At 49.1% G+C, this 21,778-nt stretch overlaps 1 protein-coding gene across 9 annotated transcripts in view; it reads left to right on the forward strand.

The window, feature by feature from the left end:
• The first annotated feature begins 7,205 nt into the window (after positions 1 to 7,205).
• Positions 7,206 to 21,778, forward strand: part of MARK3 (microtubule affinity regulating kinase 3) — a 74,233-nt gene continuing 59,660 nt past the window's right edge. Inside the window, exons 1-3 of one of the 9 annotated variants that reach the window (XM_083167818.1) lie at positions 7,206 to 7,953; positions 12,764 to 12,955; positions 15,800 to 15,853. In XM_083167818.1, the coding sequence (XP_083023944.1) occupies positions 7,903 to 7,953; positions 12,764 to 12,955; positions 15,800 to 15,853 (297 nt within the window). In that variant the 5' untranslated portion in view covers positions 7,206 to 7,902. The remainder of the gene's footprint in view (positions 7,954 to 12,763; positions 12,956 to 15,799; positions 15,854 to 21,778) is intronic. The other 8 variants (XM_083167820.1, XM_083167819.1, XM_083167826.1 and 5 more) reach the window with 8 other exon arrangements.

A 21,778-nucleotide genomic window follows, 5' to 3' on the forward strand; every position in this document is an offset into this window, starting at 1 on the left:
ATAAACCTCCCTACACTTCTTAAATAAGATAGATGTAGGGGAATCTCGTAGGAGGCAGTCAAAATACTAAATACATATTATAAATGATGAAAATATTAAAAAACAAAGAGAGATTTTCCCACTTCCGGAAGTTGGAACGCACGCCGCGTCCAACTTCCGGCCTGTGGAATGCATAATGCAGTCCAATGGAAGAGACTCAAATATTGTTATGAGTGTGGTGATTCGTTGCGCAATTGTGCGCACTAATACTATGGCCCTTATTCTGGTTGGTGCGGCCAGAGCCGCACACGGGGCTCCGGCCGCACAAACCAATCCCCGCCCACCCTACGGATCGCCACGGCCGTCCGTACACGGACGGCTGGCGATCCGCATAAAAATGGTGGAGGCGTACGCCTCCACCATGGTGGGAGCTGCCCCCTGCATTCGATGGTCGTCGACCATCGAAGGCAGGTCCGCACGCCCCGGCAGCTCCCGCAAGCTGAGACCACACGGACAATCGTCCGTGTGGTAGCTTGTATGGGGGCTGAAAGCTGACATCCGGCGACGTCAGCTTTCCGCCCCCATGAGTTGCGTCATGCCCTCATTACCATGCATACGCCCCGCGTTTGCATGGGAACGCCCATGAAACGCGGGGCGTACACATAGGGAAATGAGGGCATGAAGCCTCTCACGCCCCTATACGCCCCCTTTGCGGCGGACGAAATACGTCTGCGGCGAAGGGGGCTGCACATGCGCAGATTGACCTCTGCGCATGTGCAGAGTAAAAACATCGGCGGTACGGCCGCACGCGGGCCGTACCGCACGAAGCAGAATAAGGGCCTATGACCTGTAGTGGGGTATGGAGAGAGGTGGAAATGTGTATTGAGGGTGCGCGGCTGAAGAATCCAATGCCGCCGTCATTCTGAAAGTCCCGGAAGTGCTACATTTCCTGGCTTCATTTAGTGGATTGCATATAGCGCTAAAGTTGCATTGTATTATAGGAATGAGTGGATCATTATAATCACACATCTAGCGTTTAACAATATAGGGGAATTGTGGGTCATGCCGAGCATATTGTTTGATCGATTATAATAATAGTAATCATAATACATACTAAGTAGTTCTAGCCGGCCACAAAGGGGAGCTAGTACCTACAATAATTCTTTGAGCGCTCTACACACCCCTCCACCTTTTTTTCGTACCTACATCCCACTGTACAAAGAGACAGGCACCTACACCCCGCTGTACAGAGTGACAAACACCTACACCCATCTGTACACGGTGACAGGCACCTACATCCCGCTGTACAGGGTGACAAGCACACACACCAGATGTACAGGGTGACAGGCATCTACACCCCGCTGTACAGAGTGACAGGCATCTACACCCCGCTGTACAGAGTGACAAACACCTACACCCATCTGTACAGGGTGACAGGTACCTACACCCCGCCGTACCAGGTGACAAGCACCTACACCCCGCTGTACAGAGTGACAGGCACCTACATCCCGCTGTACAGAGTGACAGGCACCTACGCAGTACAGATTGACAGGCACCTACACCCTGCTGTACAGAGTGACAGGCACCTACACCACGCTGGGAAACGGTCATCTATCAGACCACATTTCAGTCGACAGTCATTAGGTCGACTCTGGAAGGTCGACTGGCCCCAAGGTCGACAGGGTTAAAGGTCGACATGGATTAAGGTCGACATGACTTACGGTCGACATGGTTCTAGGTCGACAGTCATTAGGTCGACATGAGTTTTTCACTGTTTTTTGATCCGACATGTGCCGACAGGTGGTATTTTATGCCCTACTATCCACTAGGGCAGTGGTCGCCAACCCGTCGCTCGCAAGCTACCGGTAGCTCGCGGCAGCAATCCGGGTGGCTCGACCACTGTGCCCCTGCCAGCCGTCCGTCCCTCCATTATCCAGCCGCCTGCCCCTCCATTACCCGAAGCTCGGCCTCCCGAAGCTCGGCCTCCCTTTTCCCTGCCTGCTCTGAGGGAAGGAGAGCGCATTGCGCGTCTCTCCTACCCCTCACTGTGCATTCCTATGATTGTGCCGTCCGCCAATCAGAGCTCGCGGCCGGCAGCCAATCAGGAGCCGGCCCGCGAGTTTTGATTGGCGGACGGCCCAGTGACAAGGAAGTTAGGGGAAGGAGACTGGAGACGCGCTGTGCTCTTCTCCCCTCAGAAGGGAATCAACAGCAGCGGTGGCGGCGACACACGGACACACCGGACACAGACAGCAGGGGGACAGCAGCACTGCATAGGGACACCGGACTGTCCTCTCCCCAGCAGCAGCAACAATGGTGAGTCTGCTGCTGCTGGAAAACTGGCATTGTGGGGGCATACTTGTTCATGGCACTGTGGGGGCATACTTGTTCATGGCACTGTGGGGGCATACATGTTCATGGCACTGTGGGAGCATACTTGTTCCTGGCACTGTGGGGACATACTTGTTCATGGCACTGTGGGGGCATACTTGTTCATGGCACTGTGGGGGCATACTTGTTCATTGCACTGTGGGGGCATACTTGTTACTGGCACTGTGGGGGCATACTTGTTACTGGCACTGTGGGGGCATACTTGTTCATTGCACTGTGGGGGCATACTTGTTCCTGGCACTGTGGGGGCATACTTGTTCCTGGCACTGTGGGGGCATACTTGTTACTGGCACTGTGGGGGCATACTTGTTCCTGGCACTGTGGGGGCATACTTGTTCCTGGCACTGTGGGGGCATACTTGTTCCTGGCACTGTGGGGGCATACTTGTTACTGGCACTGTGGGGGCATACTCGTTCATGGCACTGTGGGAGCATACCTGGCACTGTGGGGGCATACTTGTTACTGGCACTGTGGGGGCATACTTGTTACTGGCACTTTGGGGGCATACTCGTTCATGGCACTGTGGGGGCATACCTGGCACTGTTGGGTATATGTGTATCTGGCACTATTGGGGGCATATGTGTATCACATCCCCATGTTCATTGGTTGCACCCCATGTGGCATGTGGCTACACCCGCACACAGTACCGCCAGAATATTTATGTAGAATGGCACCACATTCAGGTGGGCATTGTTTATCTGGCAGTGCTGGGGGGCATTGTGTTTATGGCATTACTGTGGATATTGGGGGCATTGTATAACTGGCACGGTTGGTGGCATGTGTATATATGGCACAGCGTCTATTCAGAGAGGCTGGGGGCAGGGCCAGCAGCTCTCAGAGCGCTGGTCATGCCCCCATAGCAGATAAAATGTGGGATGGGGCCTTGCAGGAGTGCCATGATAGTAGGTCATACCGCCCTAATTTCGACCGCGTGCCTTAGGCACGCGCAGATGTCCCTTCTCCTCTGTCTCCAGTGTTGGGAGGTATGTTTGGGACATATTGGACATTGCAGTGTGTGGCATATTGTGTTTGGGGCATTGTGGTATGTGGTATAATGTGTAAAGGGCATTTTTTGATTATTATGCAGATTTCTTGTTTTTAAAAATTTTTAGTAGCTCTTGAGGCGGTTTATTTTGTCTCGAGTAGCTCCCAGCCCAAAAAAGGTTGGAGACCACTGCACTAGGGCATGGTGGGAGAATAAAATAGTGTGTCCGTGTCGACATTCGGGTAAAAAAAACAGTGAAAAACTCATGTCGACCTAATGACTGTCGACCTAGAACCATGTCGACCTTTAACCCTGTCGACCTTCGGGCCAGTCGTCCTTCCGGGGTCGACCTAATGACTGTAGACCTAAGTCTGGTTTGACAGATGTACAGATTCCACCCCGCTGTACAGGGTGACAGACACCTACACCACGCTGTACAGTGTGACAGGCATCTACACCCCACTGTACAGAGTGACAGGCACCTACACCCCGCTGTACAGAGTGACAGACACCTAATCCCCGCTGTACAGAGTGACAGACACCTGCACCCATCTGTACAGGGTGACAGGCACCTACACTCCGCCGTACAGGGTGATAGACAATTACACCCGCCGTACAGGGTGACAAGCACATACACCCCACTGTACAGGGTGACAGGCAAATACATCCCGCTGTACAGAGTGCCAGGCACCTACACAGTACAGAGTGACAGGCACCTACACCCCGCTGTACAGAGTGACAAGCACCTACACCACGCTGTACAGGGTGACAGGCACCTACACCCCACTGTACAGGGTGACAGGCTGACCCCGCTGTACACAGTGACAGGCACCTACACCACGCTGTACAGGGTGACAGATCCCTACACCCCGCTGTACAGTGACAGGCACCTACACCCCGCTGTACAGAGTGACAGGCATCTACACCCCGCTGTACAGTGACAGGCACCTACACCCCGCTGTACAGGGTGACAGACACCTAAACCACGCTGTACAGGGTGACAGGCACCTACTCCCCGCTGTACAGAGTGACAGGCATCTACACCCCGCTGTACAGAGTGACAGGCACCTACACCCGCTCTACAGAGTGACAGGCACCTACCCCCGCTCTACAGAGTGACAGGCACCTACACCCGATGTACAGAGTGACAGGCACATACACCCGATGTACAGAGTGACAGGCATCTACACCCCGCTGTACAGAGTGATAGACACCTACACCTATCTGCACAGGGTGACAGGCACCTACATCCCGCCGTACAGGGTGACAGGCACCTACACACCACCGTACAGAGTGACAGGCACCTACACCCCGCTGTACAGAGTGACAGGCACCTACCCCACTGTACAGAGTGACAGGAACATACACCCGATGTACAGAGTGACAGGCATCTACACCCCGCTGTACAGAGTGACAGGCATCTACACACCGCTGTACAGAGTGACAGGCACCTACCCCACTGTACAGAGTGACAGGCACCTACCCCACTGTACAGAGTGACAGGCACCTACACCCCACTGTACAGAGTGACAGGCACCTACACCCCACTGTACAGAGTGACAGGCACATACACCCGCTGTACAGAGTGACAGGCATCTACACCCCACTGTACAGAGTGACAGGCACCTACCCCACTGTACAGAGTGACAGGCACATACGACCGATGTACAGAGTGACAGGCATCTACACCCCACTGTACAGAGTGACAGGCACCTACCCCACTGTACAGAGTGACAGGCACCTACCCCACTGTACAGAGTGACAGGCACCTACACCCCACTGTACAGAGTGACAGGCACATACACCCGATGTACAGAGAGTGACAGGCATCTACACCCCGCTGTACAGAGTGACAGGCATCTACACCCCGCTGTACAGAGTGACAGGCACCTACCCCACTGTACAGAGTGACAGGCACCTACACCCCACTGTACAGAGTGACAGGCACCTACATCCCACTGTACAGAGTGACAGGCACATACACCCGATGTAACGAGAGTGACAGGCATCTACCCCCCGCTGTACAGAGTGACAGGCATCTACACCCCGCTGTACAGAGTGACAGGCACCTACCCCCCGCTGTACAGAGTGACAGGCACCTACCCCACTGTACAGAGTGACAGGCACCTACACCCCACTGTACAGAGTGACAGGCACCTACACCCCACTGTACAGAGTGACAGGCACCTACACCCCACTGTACAGAGTGACAGGCACATACACCCGCTGTACAGAGTGACAGGCATCTACACCCCACTGTACAGAGTGACAGACACCTACCCCACTGTACAGAGTGACAGGCACATACACCCGATGTACAGAGTGACAGGCATCTACACCCCACTGTACAGAGTGACAGGCACCTACACCCCACTGTACAGAGTGACAGGCACCTACCCCACTGTACAGAGTGACAGGCACCTACACCCCACTGTACAGAGTGACAGGCACATACACCCGATGTACAGAGAGTGACAGGCATCTACACCCCACTGTACAGAGTGACAGGCATCTACACCCGGCTGTACAGAGTGACAGGCACCTACCCCACTGTACAGAGTGACAGGCACCTACCCCACTGTACAGAGTGACAGGCACCTACACCCCACTGTACAGAGTGACAGGCACCTACACACCACTGTACAGAGTGACAGGCACCTACCCCACTGTACAGAGTGACAGGCACCTACACCCCACTGTACAGAGTGACAGGCACATACACCCGATGTACAGAGAGTGACAGGCATCTACACCCCGCTGTACAGAGTGACAGGCATCTACACCCCACTGTACAGAGTGACAGGCACCTAACCCACTGTACAGAGTGACAGGCACATACACCCGATGTACAGAGTGACAGGCATCTACAAACCACTGTACAGAGTGACAGGCACCTACACCCCACTGTACAGAGTGACAGGCACCTACCCCACTGTACAGAGTGACAGGCACCTACACCCCACTGTACAGAGTGACAGGCACATACACCCGATGTACAGAGAGTGACAGGCATCTACACCCCGCTGTACAGAGTGACAGGCATCTACACCCCTCTGTACAGAGTGACAGGCACCTACCCCACTGTACAGAGTGACAGGCACCTACCCCACTGTACAGAGTGACAGGCATCTACACCCCGCTGTACAGAGTGACAGGCATGTACACCCCACTGTACAGAGTGACAGGCACCTACACCCCACTGTACAGAGTGACAGGCACATACACCCGCTGTACAGAGTGACAGGCATCTACACCCCTCTGTACAGAGTGACAGGCACCTACCCCACTGTACAGAGTGACAGGCACCTACCCCACTGTACAGAGTGACAGGCATCTACACCCCGCTGTACAGAGTGACAGGCATGTACACCCTGCTGTACAGAGTGACAGGCATCTACACCCCGCTGTACAGAGTGACAGGCACCTACACCCCGCTGTACAGAGTGACAGGCATCTACACCCCGCTGTACAGAGTGACAGGCACCTACCCCACTGTACAGAGTGACAGGCACCTACCCCACTGTACAGAGTGACAGGCACCTACACCCCGCTGTACAGAGTGACAGGCATCTACACCCCGCTGTACAGAGTGACAGGCACCTACCCCACTGTACAGAGTGACAGGCACCTACCCCACTGTACAGAGTGACAGGCACCTACACCCCACTGTACAGAGTGACAGGCACCTACACACCACTGTACAGAGTGACAGGCACATACACCCAATGTACAGAGAGTGACAGGCATCTACACCCCGCTGTACAGAGTGACAGGCACCTACCCCACTGTACAGAGTGACAGGCACCTACCCCACTGTACAGAGTGACAGGCATCTACACCCCGCTGTACAGAGTGACAGACACCTACACCCCGCTGTACAGAGTGACAGATCCCTACACCCCACTGTGCAGGGTGACTGACCGCAGCACCACGCAGAGTCGCCCCTAGCAACACCAAGCAGCTCGCGCTTCCCCCCTGGCCCAATCACGGGCGCGGCCGGTGACAGACGTCACTTCCGGCGGCGGCGGAGGGGCTGGGCTATTAGGATCCGTCCGGAGGAAGCGGGGCGGCCATCTTGGATGGTGTAGGAGCAGCACGGAGGGGGCAGAGCGGTTCTGTGTTGGGGGTGGAAATCATCGTAGAAACCGCCCCCAAATGCTCGGGGGAGTCCGGAGAGCGAGCCGGGCCCTGTGTGCAGCGTTGGCGGCGTAGCCTCTCAGCCGCCCCGTGTGAGGCCGCGGTAACCCATTAGCCTCGCCCCAGTGACATCTCCTGTGAGTCGGGGCCTGTGTGACTGGCTGCTCGGTGCCCGGGCTCTCCTCCCAGATCCCCTTCCCTCCCCATCCCCTGTACGTGGATGATGGAACCTGGTGTGTGACCCCCCCAGCAGCCGCCTGTACATCATGAGCCCCCGGGAGGCCCGCGGGTGTCTGAGTCGGTGAAGGACGGAGCACATCGGGGGATCTGACTGTAACCACTACCGCCCACTCCCAGGCTCAGCGGCCCGGCTCCTTCCTACGCTGCAGGGCGCCTAGACTGGGGCCACAATGTCCACCCGGACCCCCCTGCCCACGGTGAACGAGCGGGACACGGAGAACGTAAGTGTGTGAGGCTCCCCTTTACCTGGACATCTGCCCCTTGTACATGGGGGACTGCAGGCCCTCCTTCCCATGTGCCTAGTCTGGCTGTCTGGAATTATGTAGTTCAGCCAGTGTGGCACTACACATGCCAGCATGCCCTGCCACAGCTTTAGCACGTCATGCTGAGATCTGTAGTTCCACAGCAGTCAGAGTGCCACACTGCTGACCCGATGGCCTATTTCCTGGGGACATGTTATAGTGGCTGGGTGTCACAGACCCTCTGCTCCTCATAGGGTTCCCTCAGTCCTGACAATAACCAGCAAACCTTTAGTACATATGGACCAATGTTATCATTTTAATTTTACAAATATTAGTAAATAAGGTTATTTTGGGCAATTTCTGTTTTTATTGTCGCTGTGTTCTCCCTTAATCATTAGCCAATAAGGAAAGCTACAACCGGCACTAGTATTAAAACATCTGGTAACCGGGTGTTGCGGTGAGGGTTGTGTTATATGAATGGTTGCTATATTTTGTCATCAGTGTGTTGACTTGTTTTGAAAGCAGCCGCCAATATTTCTATGATGTTTACGGCTGATTTATTGTTCCAAAATTCCAGTACCTACTTTATATATAATATAGTCACTAATGGTCCTCTTACGGCTTGGTGAATAATGTAATACTGTACCTCGTATTTTATAATTTCTTGGAAACCATTGTAAAGCTCTGTGGACAAAGTTTGGGATATGTGTACACACTTTATATCTGTACCCCAATGACCGTTAACCAGTCTGTAGGATGAGAGCTGGTTTTGCAAATGGGGATTGTACCCCAATATCCCACATTTTCCTGTACATGTCTGTTCCGTGTGACAGCATATGTGCCCTGTTGGAGGCCACAGCGTGCTGGTTATCCTACGGTTTATTTTCTACTTGATAAATTGCGTCTATCATGTACATATATTGTAGCATGGTTATGGTTTGTTTAATAAGCAAGTGCTTTCATTTTGGTTCCAGATGTGTGTGCAGTACCAGACTTTGTAAATTTCAATGTATATAATGTGTCTCCTTACATTGTTTTGGGATGCTGTCATTTAAATCCATTTAAATGGGTGGTTTGTCCCCTCTAGTAAAGGCATTTATATTTCAATTTATTAGCACTGACCTATTCATTGTTGCGGCCTACTGCATTAGTCCTTTCACTGCTGTATAGTTCTGATACCTTGGGGTAAATGTACTAACGTGTGAGTTTTTAGAAGTGATAGTTGTTGCCCATAGTTACCAATCAGATTGTACTTGGCATTTAGCTAGCGCCTTCTATCTAGATCAGTGATGGCTAACCATGACACTCCAGCGGTTGTTGAACTAAACATCCCAGCATGCCCGGCTACAGTTTTAGTATTTGGCTGTGCTAAAACTGATACAGGGCATACTGGGATGTGTAGTTCAACAACAGATGGAGTGTCAAGGTTAGCCATCACTGATCTAGAGGAAAATAACTAGAATTTGGGTGCTTTGAGCAATATCTCACTTCTAAGAACCCATTTAAGGTGTAAACCTAAATACTTAATTTTTCTGGCCATTACATGACACCAATTATATTTGATTGTTTGGTTTTATTTGTATGCATATATTTCAGGCATTTCAAACCATAGAGCCAACTGCACATGCGTGAATGTATTATTGCATTAATGTTAATGAATGGTTTGTTGAATGTGTGTGATGTGCAATTATTGGTATGTGAACTCTTCCTTTCCACATACCCCATTTTACTGAATGTTTTAAAGAGCTACAAAGTACTTCAGATAATTTGATTTCCTAAAAGTAAAATTTTCTGCTGTCCCAAACAACATAAATGCGTCATTGTTCCGAATTCGGCACGGTATGTGATATGGAGACGCTGGAGTATCCTGCGAAACGGTTATCTGTGAAATGACTCCTGTGGAATTTGCAAAGCATGTTATTAGTTGTTGCCTGTTCTGATTCCATCTTGTCATTTATTGCCTTTATAAGTAAATTGGAGGAAACCTCCCATCTGCATTACGGAGTTGCATTAGTGGGGGTATATGGTTATGTCTGTTGTAGAATCTCCGGTTACAATGCCTGTCTTGAGCTGGCTGTCAGGAAATGCGTCAGTGCTTTGTGGTGAGAGACCGGCAGATGACGATGTCAGTTATGCATCCCACAGACCAAAGTGGGCACTGCTTTCATTAATGTTCTCCCTCTGCTCTCTGTAACCTTGTATTTTTTTCACACACCGGCAAGCAGTAGCTGCGAATATAGTCAGCGGTGAACAATGGTATAGTGCTCGCAGACTGAAGCACAATCGTATTGGTGATTGCCAGTAATAAGGGTGCCACAGTAATAGACCCTACTAAACCCTTTTACTGCTGCCCTGGTAACCAGTGGTTAGCTTTCACTGGAGAGGTAGAGTGAGTGAAGGGCATAGGTGTGGGTGGCAATGGTCTCCATCCGGCAGATGTTGACTGACCTGGAAGTTAATTGAAGGGGTTTAGGGGTTCTGCTTGTTCATCATTGATTCGGCAATATACAGTGATTTTTGAACTAGAGACTAATATGCTCTCTTGGGAAACGTATTCATAGCTGAAGTGGAGGTTATTTATAGACTCTGGGATAAAAGCAACGACGCTGCTAAATAAACAAAAGGCTGTAGGTATCATTCTATACTTTCATCAAGATCTATTGTTTTGCACACCCAGCGTACTACTGGAATCTGTAGCCTTATTCTGTGTGTGCTGGAATTAAGCTGAACAGATGTGTAAATAAACCCCTTTCAGTAACCAATAGCAACGGATCGCTTCCTAAAGGTTTTATCATATTTCAGTTTTTAGGCTCTTTCTAGTAAGTGTTCACTTACAAATAATAAACGTTTCTCTTGCCTCCAGTTTAAATGCAAACCGCGTGTAGTAGCTATGGGATTGTAGGGGGTTACACACCAAACCGATCGTGAGATGTTTGTACAATGATCACGATCTGTTACAAATCCTGACTGCAGCATCTAGGATCTTCGAAACGACCAGCAGGGGCGCGGTTTGGAATCTGATCCAAAACATGCCCACTTTACATACAATCGTTCGACATTGACGGGATTGAGGCCAAATCTTTCCGAGGTATACCCAGCATAAAAGTCCAGATTGTTGTGATCCTCGACAGTTTTCGATTGTACGCAATGTTTGGTAGTGTAGGCCTGTCTCACAGCCACACATGGGAGGATTTGTTGGGTGCTTTGTACAAGGAGTTGAACGCTTGTTACTCTACTTATCTTTGTAGTTTATAGTTTTCAAAAACCTTGAGGTTTTTGTGACCTGTTCAATTACAGTATACAGATATTGTTCATGGTGGTCAGTCCAGGGCCATTTTTTTTCAATTTCGGGATTGGCCGCTGACTGCGGAGAGGCTGGGAAGATGCAGCAGACAGGTTCGTACAGGGACACACAACATGTTTTCAGAGTAGCCTCTGAGCTGAGCGCTGTTGGTGTACTGCTCTGTCCGGTAGTATCGGTTAAAATTTGCCTGCGCATTGAAATTTCCCAATTCCGAGATTGAAATCCTTGCCAAAGATATCCCAAATCCCTGGATCCCGGGATAAGCATCCATAAAAATGTTTGTTTACCCTTCTGTAAAGCCGGAATATGGATGTGTTCGCTTCACTGAGTAGTTAGAAAAAAAAATCTACTCTTAAGTTTTCCCTAGGTTTGATCTGAATGTCTCACATTTTACAAAAGGGATACAGGATTCCAGTAAGGTTACAGGAAGTGATCTTTATATGGATACAGTTATTCTAGTGCAGTGGTTCCCAAACTTTTTTTTAATCGCGGCACCCTAGAGCATTAAAATATTTTCAAGGCACCCCTAGGCCAAATGCTTCGTATCGAGAAATTCTGAAAAAAAATATTAAATTAAATGCATTGTGTTTATATGTCACAGTTATCTGGTGAGGGACAGGATTTGCTTCTATTTGTGCACATACCTTATATTATGATTGGCAGCCACAATCACTGGTTCTGCCTGGAACATTGACTATAAATAATATGAATTAATCTTGGTCCACCAACCCAAGGCACCCCTGCAAGTGTCCTAAGGGAGCCTAGGCACACAGTTTGGAAACCACTGTTCTAGTGCTCAAAAGTAACAATGTTTTCCATTCTCCTAAACATTAGTAAACCTCATCACATGCCCCTTTTATTTGTTAACTTCAATTTGGTGAGAATAGAAACTTAACCCTTTGAGTGCTAAAATCTGCAAAATATGTGCAAAATACACTAAAAACGCCAGCGTCGCTCACATTTGTTACATAAATTCAAATAAAAAATGTTTAAAAAAAAAAAATATATATATATATATATATATATATATATATATATATATATATATATATATATATATAATTTTTATTTTATTTTTTGTTTCCTATATATATGGTAAACATTACAGGCAAGTTTCACACCCATTTTGACATTCACTTGGCACTCAAGGGTTAAATGAATTGGTGTAAATCAGGTGATTAAGGTGCACAACATTACTGGATTATAAAGAATTGCATGGGCTGGTGTAGTTGCATTTTAACAGGAGTTGGCTTTGTTTCCCAGGCAGTAGTAGTCTGCGGGGTTAAAGCAACCTGTACAGAGTTGAAGAATTGCATGGGCTGGTGTAGTTGCATTTAACATGAGTTGGATTTGTTTCCCAGGCAGTGGTAGTCTACTGGGGTAAAGCAACCTGTACGGAGTTGAATAATGAAATCAATAATAGGATTTTTTTTTGTCTAGCATTAACTGAAAACCAAGCTTATTATCTCTTCCTGTATTATCCAGCATACTTCTCATGGAGACGGTCGGCAAGATGTCCCTGCTCGTTCCGGGCGTTCTGGAGCCCGGAACAGGAATTCTATAGCCTCTTGCGCCGACGAACAGCCGCATATTGGAAACTACCGGCTTCTCAAAACGATCGGCAAAGGCAATTTTGCAAAAGTAAAACTGGCCCGGCACATTCTCACCGGCAGAGAGGTAAAATGACAGCACATCAAAGAACATTGCCAGCTATGTGTGGAAGTCTTGGTGTTTAATTTGCCTTCCTCCCCCCCCCCCCCCGTGCAGGGGGTGTTATGTAACATGGAAAAGATTGCATGTATATTTCATGTGTGTATGTACTGGAATGTGACTGAAGCATGTTTATTTTTTCGACTTCTCATTGTACATTCACTAAAGCTTTCCTTCCCAATGTTAAATGCGCTCCAGTTCACATTGAGCATTTTTGCATTAAAGGTCATGTGTAGTCTCCGTCTTGTCATGAGTAGTCTCTGCATTAAAATGATGTTGCTGCAGGCTTTACAATCTACTAGAATAAATCTTGATGCAGGAAATGGTTCTTCCCGGAGTCGCCTGTTGGGATTGTAGAAATACACTTTTTTTCTATGATTTGACATGCGAAGATCTAACTTTCCTTTGCAGGGTCAGTAATGGAAGAATTTAAATGTGATCTCGCATGATAAAACTCACCTGGGATTATTTTGTTAAATTGTAAATACTGTTCTGCAATCTTGCGTACAACTCTAATGCTGCGTACACACGGGGGCGGTTTTGTGTAATATCGCTGGAAATATGGTCGCTAAGCGACCTTATTGCCCGCGATGGGAGTGTGCACCGGCGATATATCGCTGGGTGCACGCTCCCGTTTTTACCCCTGCAGTGATCGCTGGTCGCAGGAACATGCTCCTGCGACCAGCTGATTTCCACTGCCGGGCTCCCCCTGGCAGTTTCTTTTTCATCAGCGACCATCTCTGGTCGCTGATGAAAAGGAGAAACTGAGCAATATGTCTCCCCCGTATGTACGGGGCTTAAGCCAAGAAATAAATTTAATACACACCAGAACACCAGCAATATGTTTTTTTTTTCTTTTGCTTTGCTTTAATGCAGGCATGTCCAAACTGTGGCCCTCCAGCTGTTGTGAAACTACACATCCCAGCATGCCTTGCCATAGTTTTCGCATTCCCTAATAGCAAAATTGTTGTCAAGGTATGGTGGGACTTGTAGTTTTACAACAGCTGTAGGGCCATAGTTTGGACATGTCTGCTTTAATGGCCACTTGCTATTCATCGCCACAACTTGCTGAGCTGGAACGTCCCTCCTGCATTTTCTAAGTAGCTCATCTCTGCCCCTTGTAGTCACGTTTCTTTATGTCCTGGAGAGAACTCCTGAATTAAGTGCAAAATAGACTAGTCAAGACGAGAGGAGGAGACACAGCAGGGTACATTAATTATTATATAGGACAGCGGTTCTCAAACTGTGGGTACTGACCCCAAAGTGGGTCCCGACATTCTCAGCATGGGGTCGCGACTCCAGGCTGACTCTTCTAATCTCAGTCAATGATTCAAGGAGTCTGAAAGATCTGTTGAATTGTCTGTTATTTTAGACTCCTCCCATCACTCTGTGCCTCCACAATGCTGCCATGTATGGGCTGTCTGCTGACTACACGTGTGATGTGATGGGTTATGGTATATCAGACTCCTCCCATCACTCTGTGCCTCCACAATGCTGCCATGTATGTGCTGCCTGCTGACTACACATGTGATGGGTTATGGTATATCAGACTCCTCCCATTACTCTGTGCCTCCACAATGCTGCCATGTATGTGCTGCCTGCTGACTACACATGTGATGTGATGGGTTATGGTATATCAGACTGCTCCCATCACTCTGTGCCTCCACAATGCTGCCATGTATATGCTGTCTGCTGACTACACATGTGATGGGTTATGGTATATCAGACTCCTCCCATCACTGTGCCCCCACAATGCTGCCATGTATGTGCTGTCTGCTGACTACACATGGGATGTGATGGGTTATGGTATATTAGACTCCTCCCATCACTCTGTGCCTCCACAATGCTGCCATGTATGTGCTGTCTGCTGACTACATGTGTGATATGATGGGTTATGGTATATCAGACTCCTCCCATCACTGTGCTGCCATGTATGTGCTGTCTGCTGACTACACATGGGATGTGATGACCTTCTGCAGTAACTTGCTGGGGTGGGATCCTGTCTGATGGGGTCCCAGAGCAAAATAGTTTTGAGAACCCCTGATATAGGACATCAGAACATGGATGCTTATATCAAGAAAAGATAGCCAGGTCGTGATACTTGATGGCCAAGATATAGGGGACGTATCAAATATCAATATTAGAATCCAGAGAACATAGACCACTCTATCTAAATATTTTGTTTTGTAGCAAAAACCATTCAGTATTCCAGAATAAGGGTAGAATACGGTCTTGTTTCGGATGAATACAGTTTAATACACTTTTGCATTTTACGAAAGCTCAGTATTACCCACTCATTTTAATAAGATAGCTGTTTTCCCCTCAACTGTAAACACTAATGTAGTGGTTCTCAACTTCGCTCCTTTTGTACCATCAACAGGGATGATGGTACAAAAGGTAATTATCCCACCTGCTACCACAGAGCGAAATCTTGAAAACATCATATGTTGCGAGCGCTATAAGGGTTGAGGCCCACTGCTCTAATGTATTGTTGCATGGGGAGCTAAGCCATAGAAATGATCTGGTTACTGTTATTTTGTCTTTGCTATCAAACTAATTCAGTGATTGCTGAAGTCATTGACTGTCTCCCGATGCGCACACCTTTGTCTGATTCCGCTGCTATACTTTCCCTCTCAATAACAGTGTGTCCTGGGAAATGTCATTGTTGTGGTATCCAGTTACATTCCCAGGAAATGTGCGCTAACGTTCAGGAGCACATTGTTTAACCCAGTTCATATCTGCGGTTTGTTGTCGTGTGTTCGCTGCTACACAATGTCACACAAGGGCTTACGTTTTTTTTTTTCTCTCTAGGTCGCAATAAAAATAATTGATAAAACACAGTTAAATCCAACTAGTCTGCAAAAGGTAAGATTAAAGTGTGTTGTATATAATAGAATTGCTTGCATTTGTATATTCTAGAATAGCTGCACTGTCTTTATAAAGTAGAACTATGGCGGGTGCAGTTATTAGGTCTACAGCAACTAGGTCGACAGGCAGTAAGGTTGACATGGGTCTAGCTTGACAGTTGAAAGGTCAAAATGTTTTTTTTCACTGTTAGATCGGTGACATGTGCCGACAGGCGTTATTTCATGCCCTACCATCCACTAGGGCGTGGTGGGAGAATACAATAGTGTGCCGAGCGAAGCGGTACACTTCAAACTGTGTCCATGTTGACATTCGGGTAAAAAAACAGTGAAAAAACCCCCATGTCAACCTTTTGACTGTCGACCTAGACCCATGTCGACCCAATGCTTATCGACCTAGTTGCTGTAGACCAAACGATCCCAACCCAAACTGCGGAGTAAGGTGACTTCCGTTAAACTGCATATTTCTCTATCATGCAGCAGGAGACACTGGAGTTACATCGGGGTTTAGAGCTGGGAATGCTGGGAGCTAGGCACTACTAATTTGTTTCAGGGCAGGCTGGCTCCTCCCCTCTAAGACCAATCAGACCCCCAGTTAGAAAATTGAGCCACGGGAGCTGGTCACAGTTTTACACTGCTCCGGAGATTTTTCTACAAAAGAGAACGGAACCCTTCCCTGCTTCAGCAAAAGCGTGGGTCCGGGTATCCTGCGCCCTTGGTTTAACCAAGCAGTCTGTCAGAGCCTCATTAAAAGGCGTCTGCCAGACTTCTGTGTTCCTGCGGCCGCCTAACAGAAGGGACCGTCATACACAGAGAAAGCCTCCGGTGAGTAATGTCACCATTCCCTGCACCACGCGACCGCGCGGTGCAGGGAATGGTGACTGAAAGACTGAGCCGCACTCTCCCGGTTCCCGACGGTGCTCGCTGTCCGTGCTTGTCGGAGGCAGGGGACGGGTGCGCAGCTAAAAGCGCCGGAGCTCAGCGCGCCGGAGGGAGCGCGGGAAGCCGCCATTTTAGGTGAGGGTGCAGGCTGATAAGGTAAGCCTGTGGGCTATATTTATGAGGCGGGCATGGCGCGGCCACAGAGAAATCAATGTGATTTGCGCAGCACACACTGAACAGCCTGCTAATGTCTGCTTTTCCCGATTTCAGGTGTTCAGCAGCATTGGGCTATACAGTATAGTAGTGTGGGGTAATTTCATGTCCTTGGGGACAAAGCAGGGCAAATAGGCTTTTGGTTTGTTTACCTCCAGGACCCAGAGGCCCCAGGTTACACTGTACAGTGTACAAAATTTACACAGTACTCTGCGGACGGGAAGACAAATATTTGTCAGTCCTGCACTGTATCCCCTCCAGGTTCTCAAGCGGGTGACTCTCCCACACCCCAATGGGTATCGCTTTTGTCAGGTACTATGGAGAAGTTATCGGCTGAATTAGCAGAAGTGGCTACTCTGGCTAGGTCTGTGGATACTTTGGCTTCATCCATGCAAAAACCTCAGAGGACGGCGCCTGTAAGACAGAAGCGGCCTCTGCAGGTTGTATACTCTGAGGAGGAGGGTGATTCTGAAGAAGCACACGCTCCTTATAATGAGATGGAGGAAGGAGAATGGGAAGAGGTCCAGGAGGTTCTTCCAGAGCCTGAACCTACCCATATGGGGGTTGAAGCTCTTATTTTAGCTGTGAAACAGGTCTTAAAATTACCTGAAGATCCTGCTCCAGAACCACAAGTTAGACCTTTTTGGACACACAAAGAAATCCTCTATAGTTTTCCCCTGTCAAAACCAAGAAAAACTGGTAGCGGCATGGAAACCGTCGGACAAACGCTTCCAGAGTCCAAAACGTTTTCCATCAGTACAGTATACCCTTTTGAGGTTTCTGCCCTAGGTAAATGGAAAACCCCCTCCTCCAGTGGACGCATCGGTGTCCAGACTGTCTAAGAAAACTACGCTGCCGGTACCAGGAGCATGTACTCTAAAGGACCCGTCGGACCGTAAGTTAGTCTACCCTTAAAACTATTTACGTGGCGGCAGGGGCTCAACTTAGACCTGCCATTGTTTCCGCCTGGGTAAACAAGGCCAATGCCAAGTGGGCGGATATGATTATGGAAGGCTTGGATTCGGGTATGCCTCCAGAAGAGATTAGGCAACTGGCAGAACAGAATCTGCTACCTATTTGGGCGATGCTACCTATTTGGGCGATGCGGCAAAAGATATCTCTTTGATATCCGCACGCATTTCAGCCAACGCAGCCAGGCGGGCGTTGTGGCTCCGCTCATGGCAGGCGGATGCAGAATCAAAACGGGCAGTTGAGGGTCTGCCGTTTACAGGAGAGGTTCTTTTTGGCCCAGAATTAGATAAATGGATAGCTCAAGCAACTGGTGGAAAATCTGCCTTCTTACCATCAGCACCACCGCTGGCCAGGCGTCAATACACGGGGCCGTCCTTTCAGTCTTTCCACTCTTTTCGCCCACAACATTCCTTTCGAGGTAGGGGGCGTGGTTTTCAATACACAAGAGGTACACGTGCCAGAGGTTGACCTCAGACCACCGCTACCCGCCCAGAGCCAAAACAAACACAGAAACCAGTGGCATAACAATTTGCCAGCTTTCTTAGGAGAGTTGCAGGTGGGGGCTCGGTTGCTGGACTTCAGAACCCAGTGGTTCTCTCTAACAGAGGACTCATGGATTTGCAGTCTCATTTCAGAGGGATACCGGATTCAATTCGATTTCCCTCCCCCCACTCGTTTCTTCACCACAGCTCTTCCTATTGCGCAGGACAAGCGATCTGCTCTTCAGGGAGCAGTAGAGACCTTGCTGACTTCCCAGGTAATCATTCCAGTTCCTTCCATCCAAAGGAACCAGGGTTACTACTCCAATCTCTTTGTAGTGCCCAAACCGGACGGGTCAGTTCGACCCATCTTAAATCTCAAATCGCTCAATCTGATGGTTTCTTATCAACCCTTCAAGATGGAGTCTATTCACTCAGTCATAGCATCCTTGGAACACTACGAGTTCATGCTCTCATTAGACATCAAGGATGCTTATCTCCACATTCCAATATGGAAATCTCACCAGGCTTATCTACGCTTTGCTATAGGGAAAGACCATTTTCAGTTCAGGGCCCTGCTGTTCGGATTATCGTCGGCGCCCAGGATCTTTACAAAGACACTGTCGATCATTGTAGCGTACCTCCGGAACCAAGGGGTCACTATAATACCGTACTTAGACGATTTACTCGTCAAGGCTCCTTCCCATTCCTTACTGGGGGAACATGCCCTGCTGACGGTCCAGACTCTCACCAGGTTGGGCTGGATCATCAACTTCAAGAAGTCCTCGCTCAGACCAGCACAGAGGATTCTGTTTCTGGGACTCTGGCTGGACACAAGGGAACAGAGAGTATTCTTGCCGGACGACAAGATCAGTGACATCCGGAGGATCATTCGCAAGATTCTGAGTCGCCGTCGGGTCCAGTTACACTTGTGTGTACAGCTTTTAGGAAAGATGGTGGCAGCCTTCACCGCTCTAACATGGGGACGCTTCCACTCTCGACCTTTTTCAACTGGACCTACTGAAGAAAGGAGCAGGGTCACATCTGTTTCTACACAGACTGATCCAGTTATCCGCTCAAGCCCGCCATGCCTTACTTTGGTGGCTTCACACCGACCACCTAAGACAGGGGCGCCGATTTGCAATATGGGACTGGGTCCTATTAACAACGGATGCCAGTCTCCGTGGATGGGGCGCGTGGTACTCCACCTTCGACTTCAAGGACGATGGAGTGTGAAGGAGTCTATTGTCTATCAATGTGTTGGAACTGAGGGCGATCTACAATGCCTTACTCGCAGCACAGGATCTCCTTCAAGGGAAATCAGTGAAGATTCAGTCGGACAACGTGATAGCAGTGGCGTACGTGAACTGACAGGGAGGCACGAAAAGCAGACAAGCCATGACAGAGGTCTCCAGAATTCTGCAGTGGGCGGAAAGTTGGCAGGTAAATCTGGTAGCCATCTTCATTCCGGGAGTAGAAAATCTCGAAGCCGACTTTCTCAGTCGGGAGGACCTACACCCGAGAGAGTGGTCACTTCATCCCGAGGTATTTCTGGAACTCAACAGATCGATGGGGAACTCCCGAAGTCGACCTAATGGCGTCAAGAAGAAATCACCTGCTACCAAGATATGTAGCACGGACGAGGGATCCACCTGCCATAGCGACCGACGCCTTGGCAATTCCGTGGACGTTCCACTTTGTGTATCTATTCCCCCCTCTGCCATTACTGGGGCAGGTGCTAAAGAAGCTGAAGAGAGAATCGGCCCAGGCAATTCTCATCGCCCCATTTTGGCCGCGGAGAAGTTGGTTCTCGGACATTCAACAGCTTCTAGCGGACGAACCATTCCCTCTGCCGAAGAGACACGATCTACTACTACAAGGACCATTCCATCATCAGCACCTAGCCTCTCTCCATTTGACGGCGTGGCTATTGAATCCGAAGTCCTGAGGGCAAAGGGGATTCCAAAGGCCGTCATCCCCACGATGTTAAGAGCACGTAAGCCAGCCTTAGCGGCTCACTATCACCGCATTTGGAGATCCTACGCGGAGTGGTGCACAGTCAAGGGGTGGCCATTTCGTGTCTTTAGATTATCCAGACTTTTATTGTTCCTTCAGAAGGGTCTAGACCAGTGGTTCCCAACCTGGGGTACTAGTACCCCTGGGGGTACTCTGCAGACCAGTTGGGGGTACTTGAAAATAATATTGGTAATGGCGGAAGATGAAAAAGTCTTTTGATGGCAGAAGACCCATTGCCATGGAGACGAACCATGTTGTATCACCTATGGTTATGTCTTCAGCGTCTCCTTGTGCTTTTGCCTGACCGGCAATCCACTGGGAGCTGCCCTCCGACATTAGCAATCATCTACCCTGCGCTGACACAGGTGGAGGAATCAGTGGCATTAATCCTACAGGTGTTCGTGGGAACCCTGGAGACATACACAACCAGCGGCCAGACATGGAAGGGCACGATTCCTGGCCGTATACTAATCCTCCGCTACTCCTTAATATAAGGACATTGATAAGTATACGCATACTGCTCACTTCCGCTCCACTTGTAAGTATTGTCTATATTTCAAATTGAGAGGAAGGGGTTAGTCATCAATGAAAAGCCTAATCAAGGGGTACGGGAGAGAAAAAAGGTTGGGAACTGCTGGTCTAGACTGTGGCCTCCGCTTGGGGTCACTTAAAGTACAGATTTCTGCACTGTCTATACTGTTCCAGAGGAGGTTGGCCCTCATTCCTGAGATTCAAACGTTTCTACAAGGGGTTCTTAGGATTCAGCCTCCCTTTGTTCCACCGGCCCCTCCTTGGGACCTAAACTTAGTCCTGGCTTTTCTCCAATCAGATACATTTGAGCCTCTGGAAGGAGTGGGCTTAAAATTTGTCTGGAAAACAGTACTCCTTCTCGCTTTGGCATCCGCACGGCGAGTATCCGAACTGAGTGCACTATCCTGCAAGGCGCCGTACCTAGTCTTCCATGAGGACAGAGCAGAATTAAGGACTCATCCGTCCTTTCTACCTAAGGTTGTTTCCTCCTACCACATTAATCAACCTATCGTGGTCCCTTCTTTTCAAGGAGCTCCTTTGTCTCAGTCCTCCTTAGACGTAGTCAGAGCTTTAAAGATTTATGTAAAAAGAACCGCATCTATCAGGAAGTCAGATTGCCTGTTTGTTTTATATGATGCCTTTCGCAGGGGATGGCCGGCGTCAAAACAAACATTGGCCAGGTGGATTCGTTTGACAATTCGTCAAGCGTATATTCACGCAGGAAAGACGCCTCCCTCGGTTTTGACGGCTCATTCGACCAGGTCAGTAAGCACGTCTTGGGCTGCCAGGCGGGGGGCTTCGGCTTCTCAGCTTTGCAGAGCAGCCACATGGTC

This window comes from Crinia signifera, chromosome 12, assembly GCF_055691185.1.
Source record: "Crinia signifera chromosome 12, ASM5569118v1, whole genome shotgun sequence".
NCBI classification, from domain to species: Eukaryota; Metazoa; Chordata; class Amphibia; order Anura; family Myobatrachidae; genus Crinia; species Crinia signifera.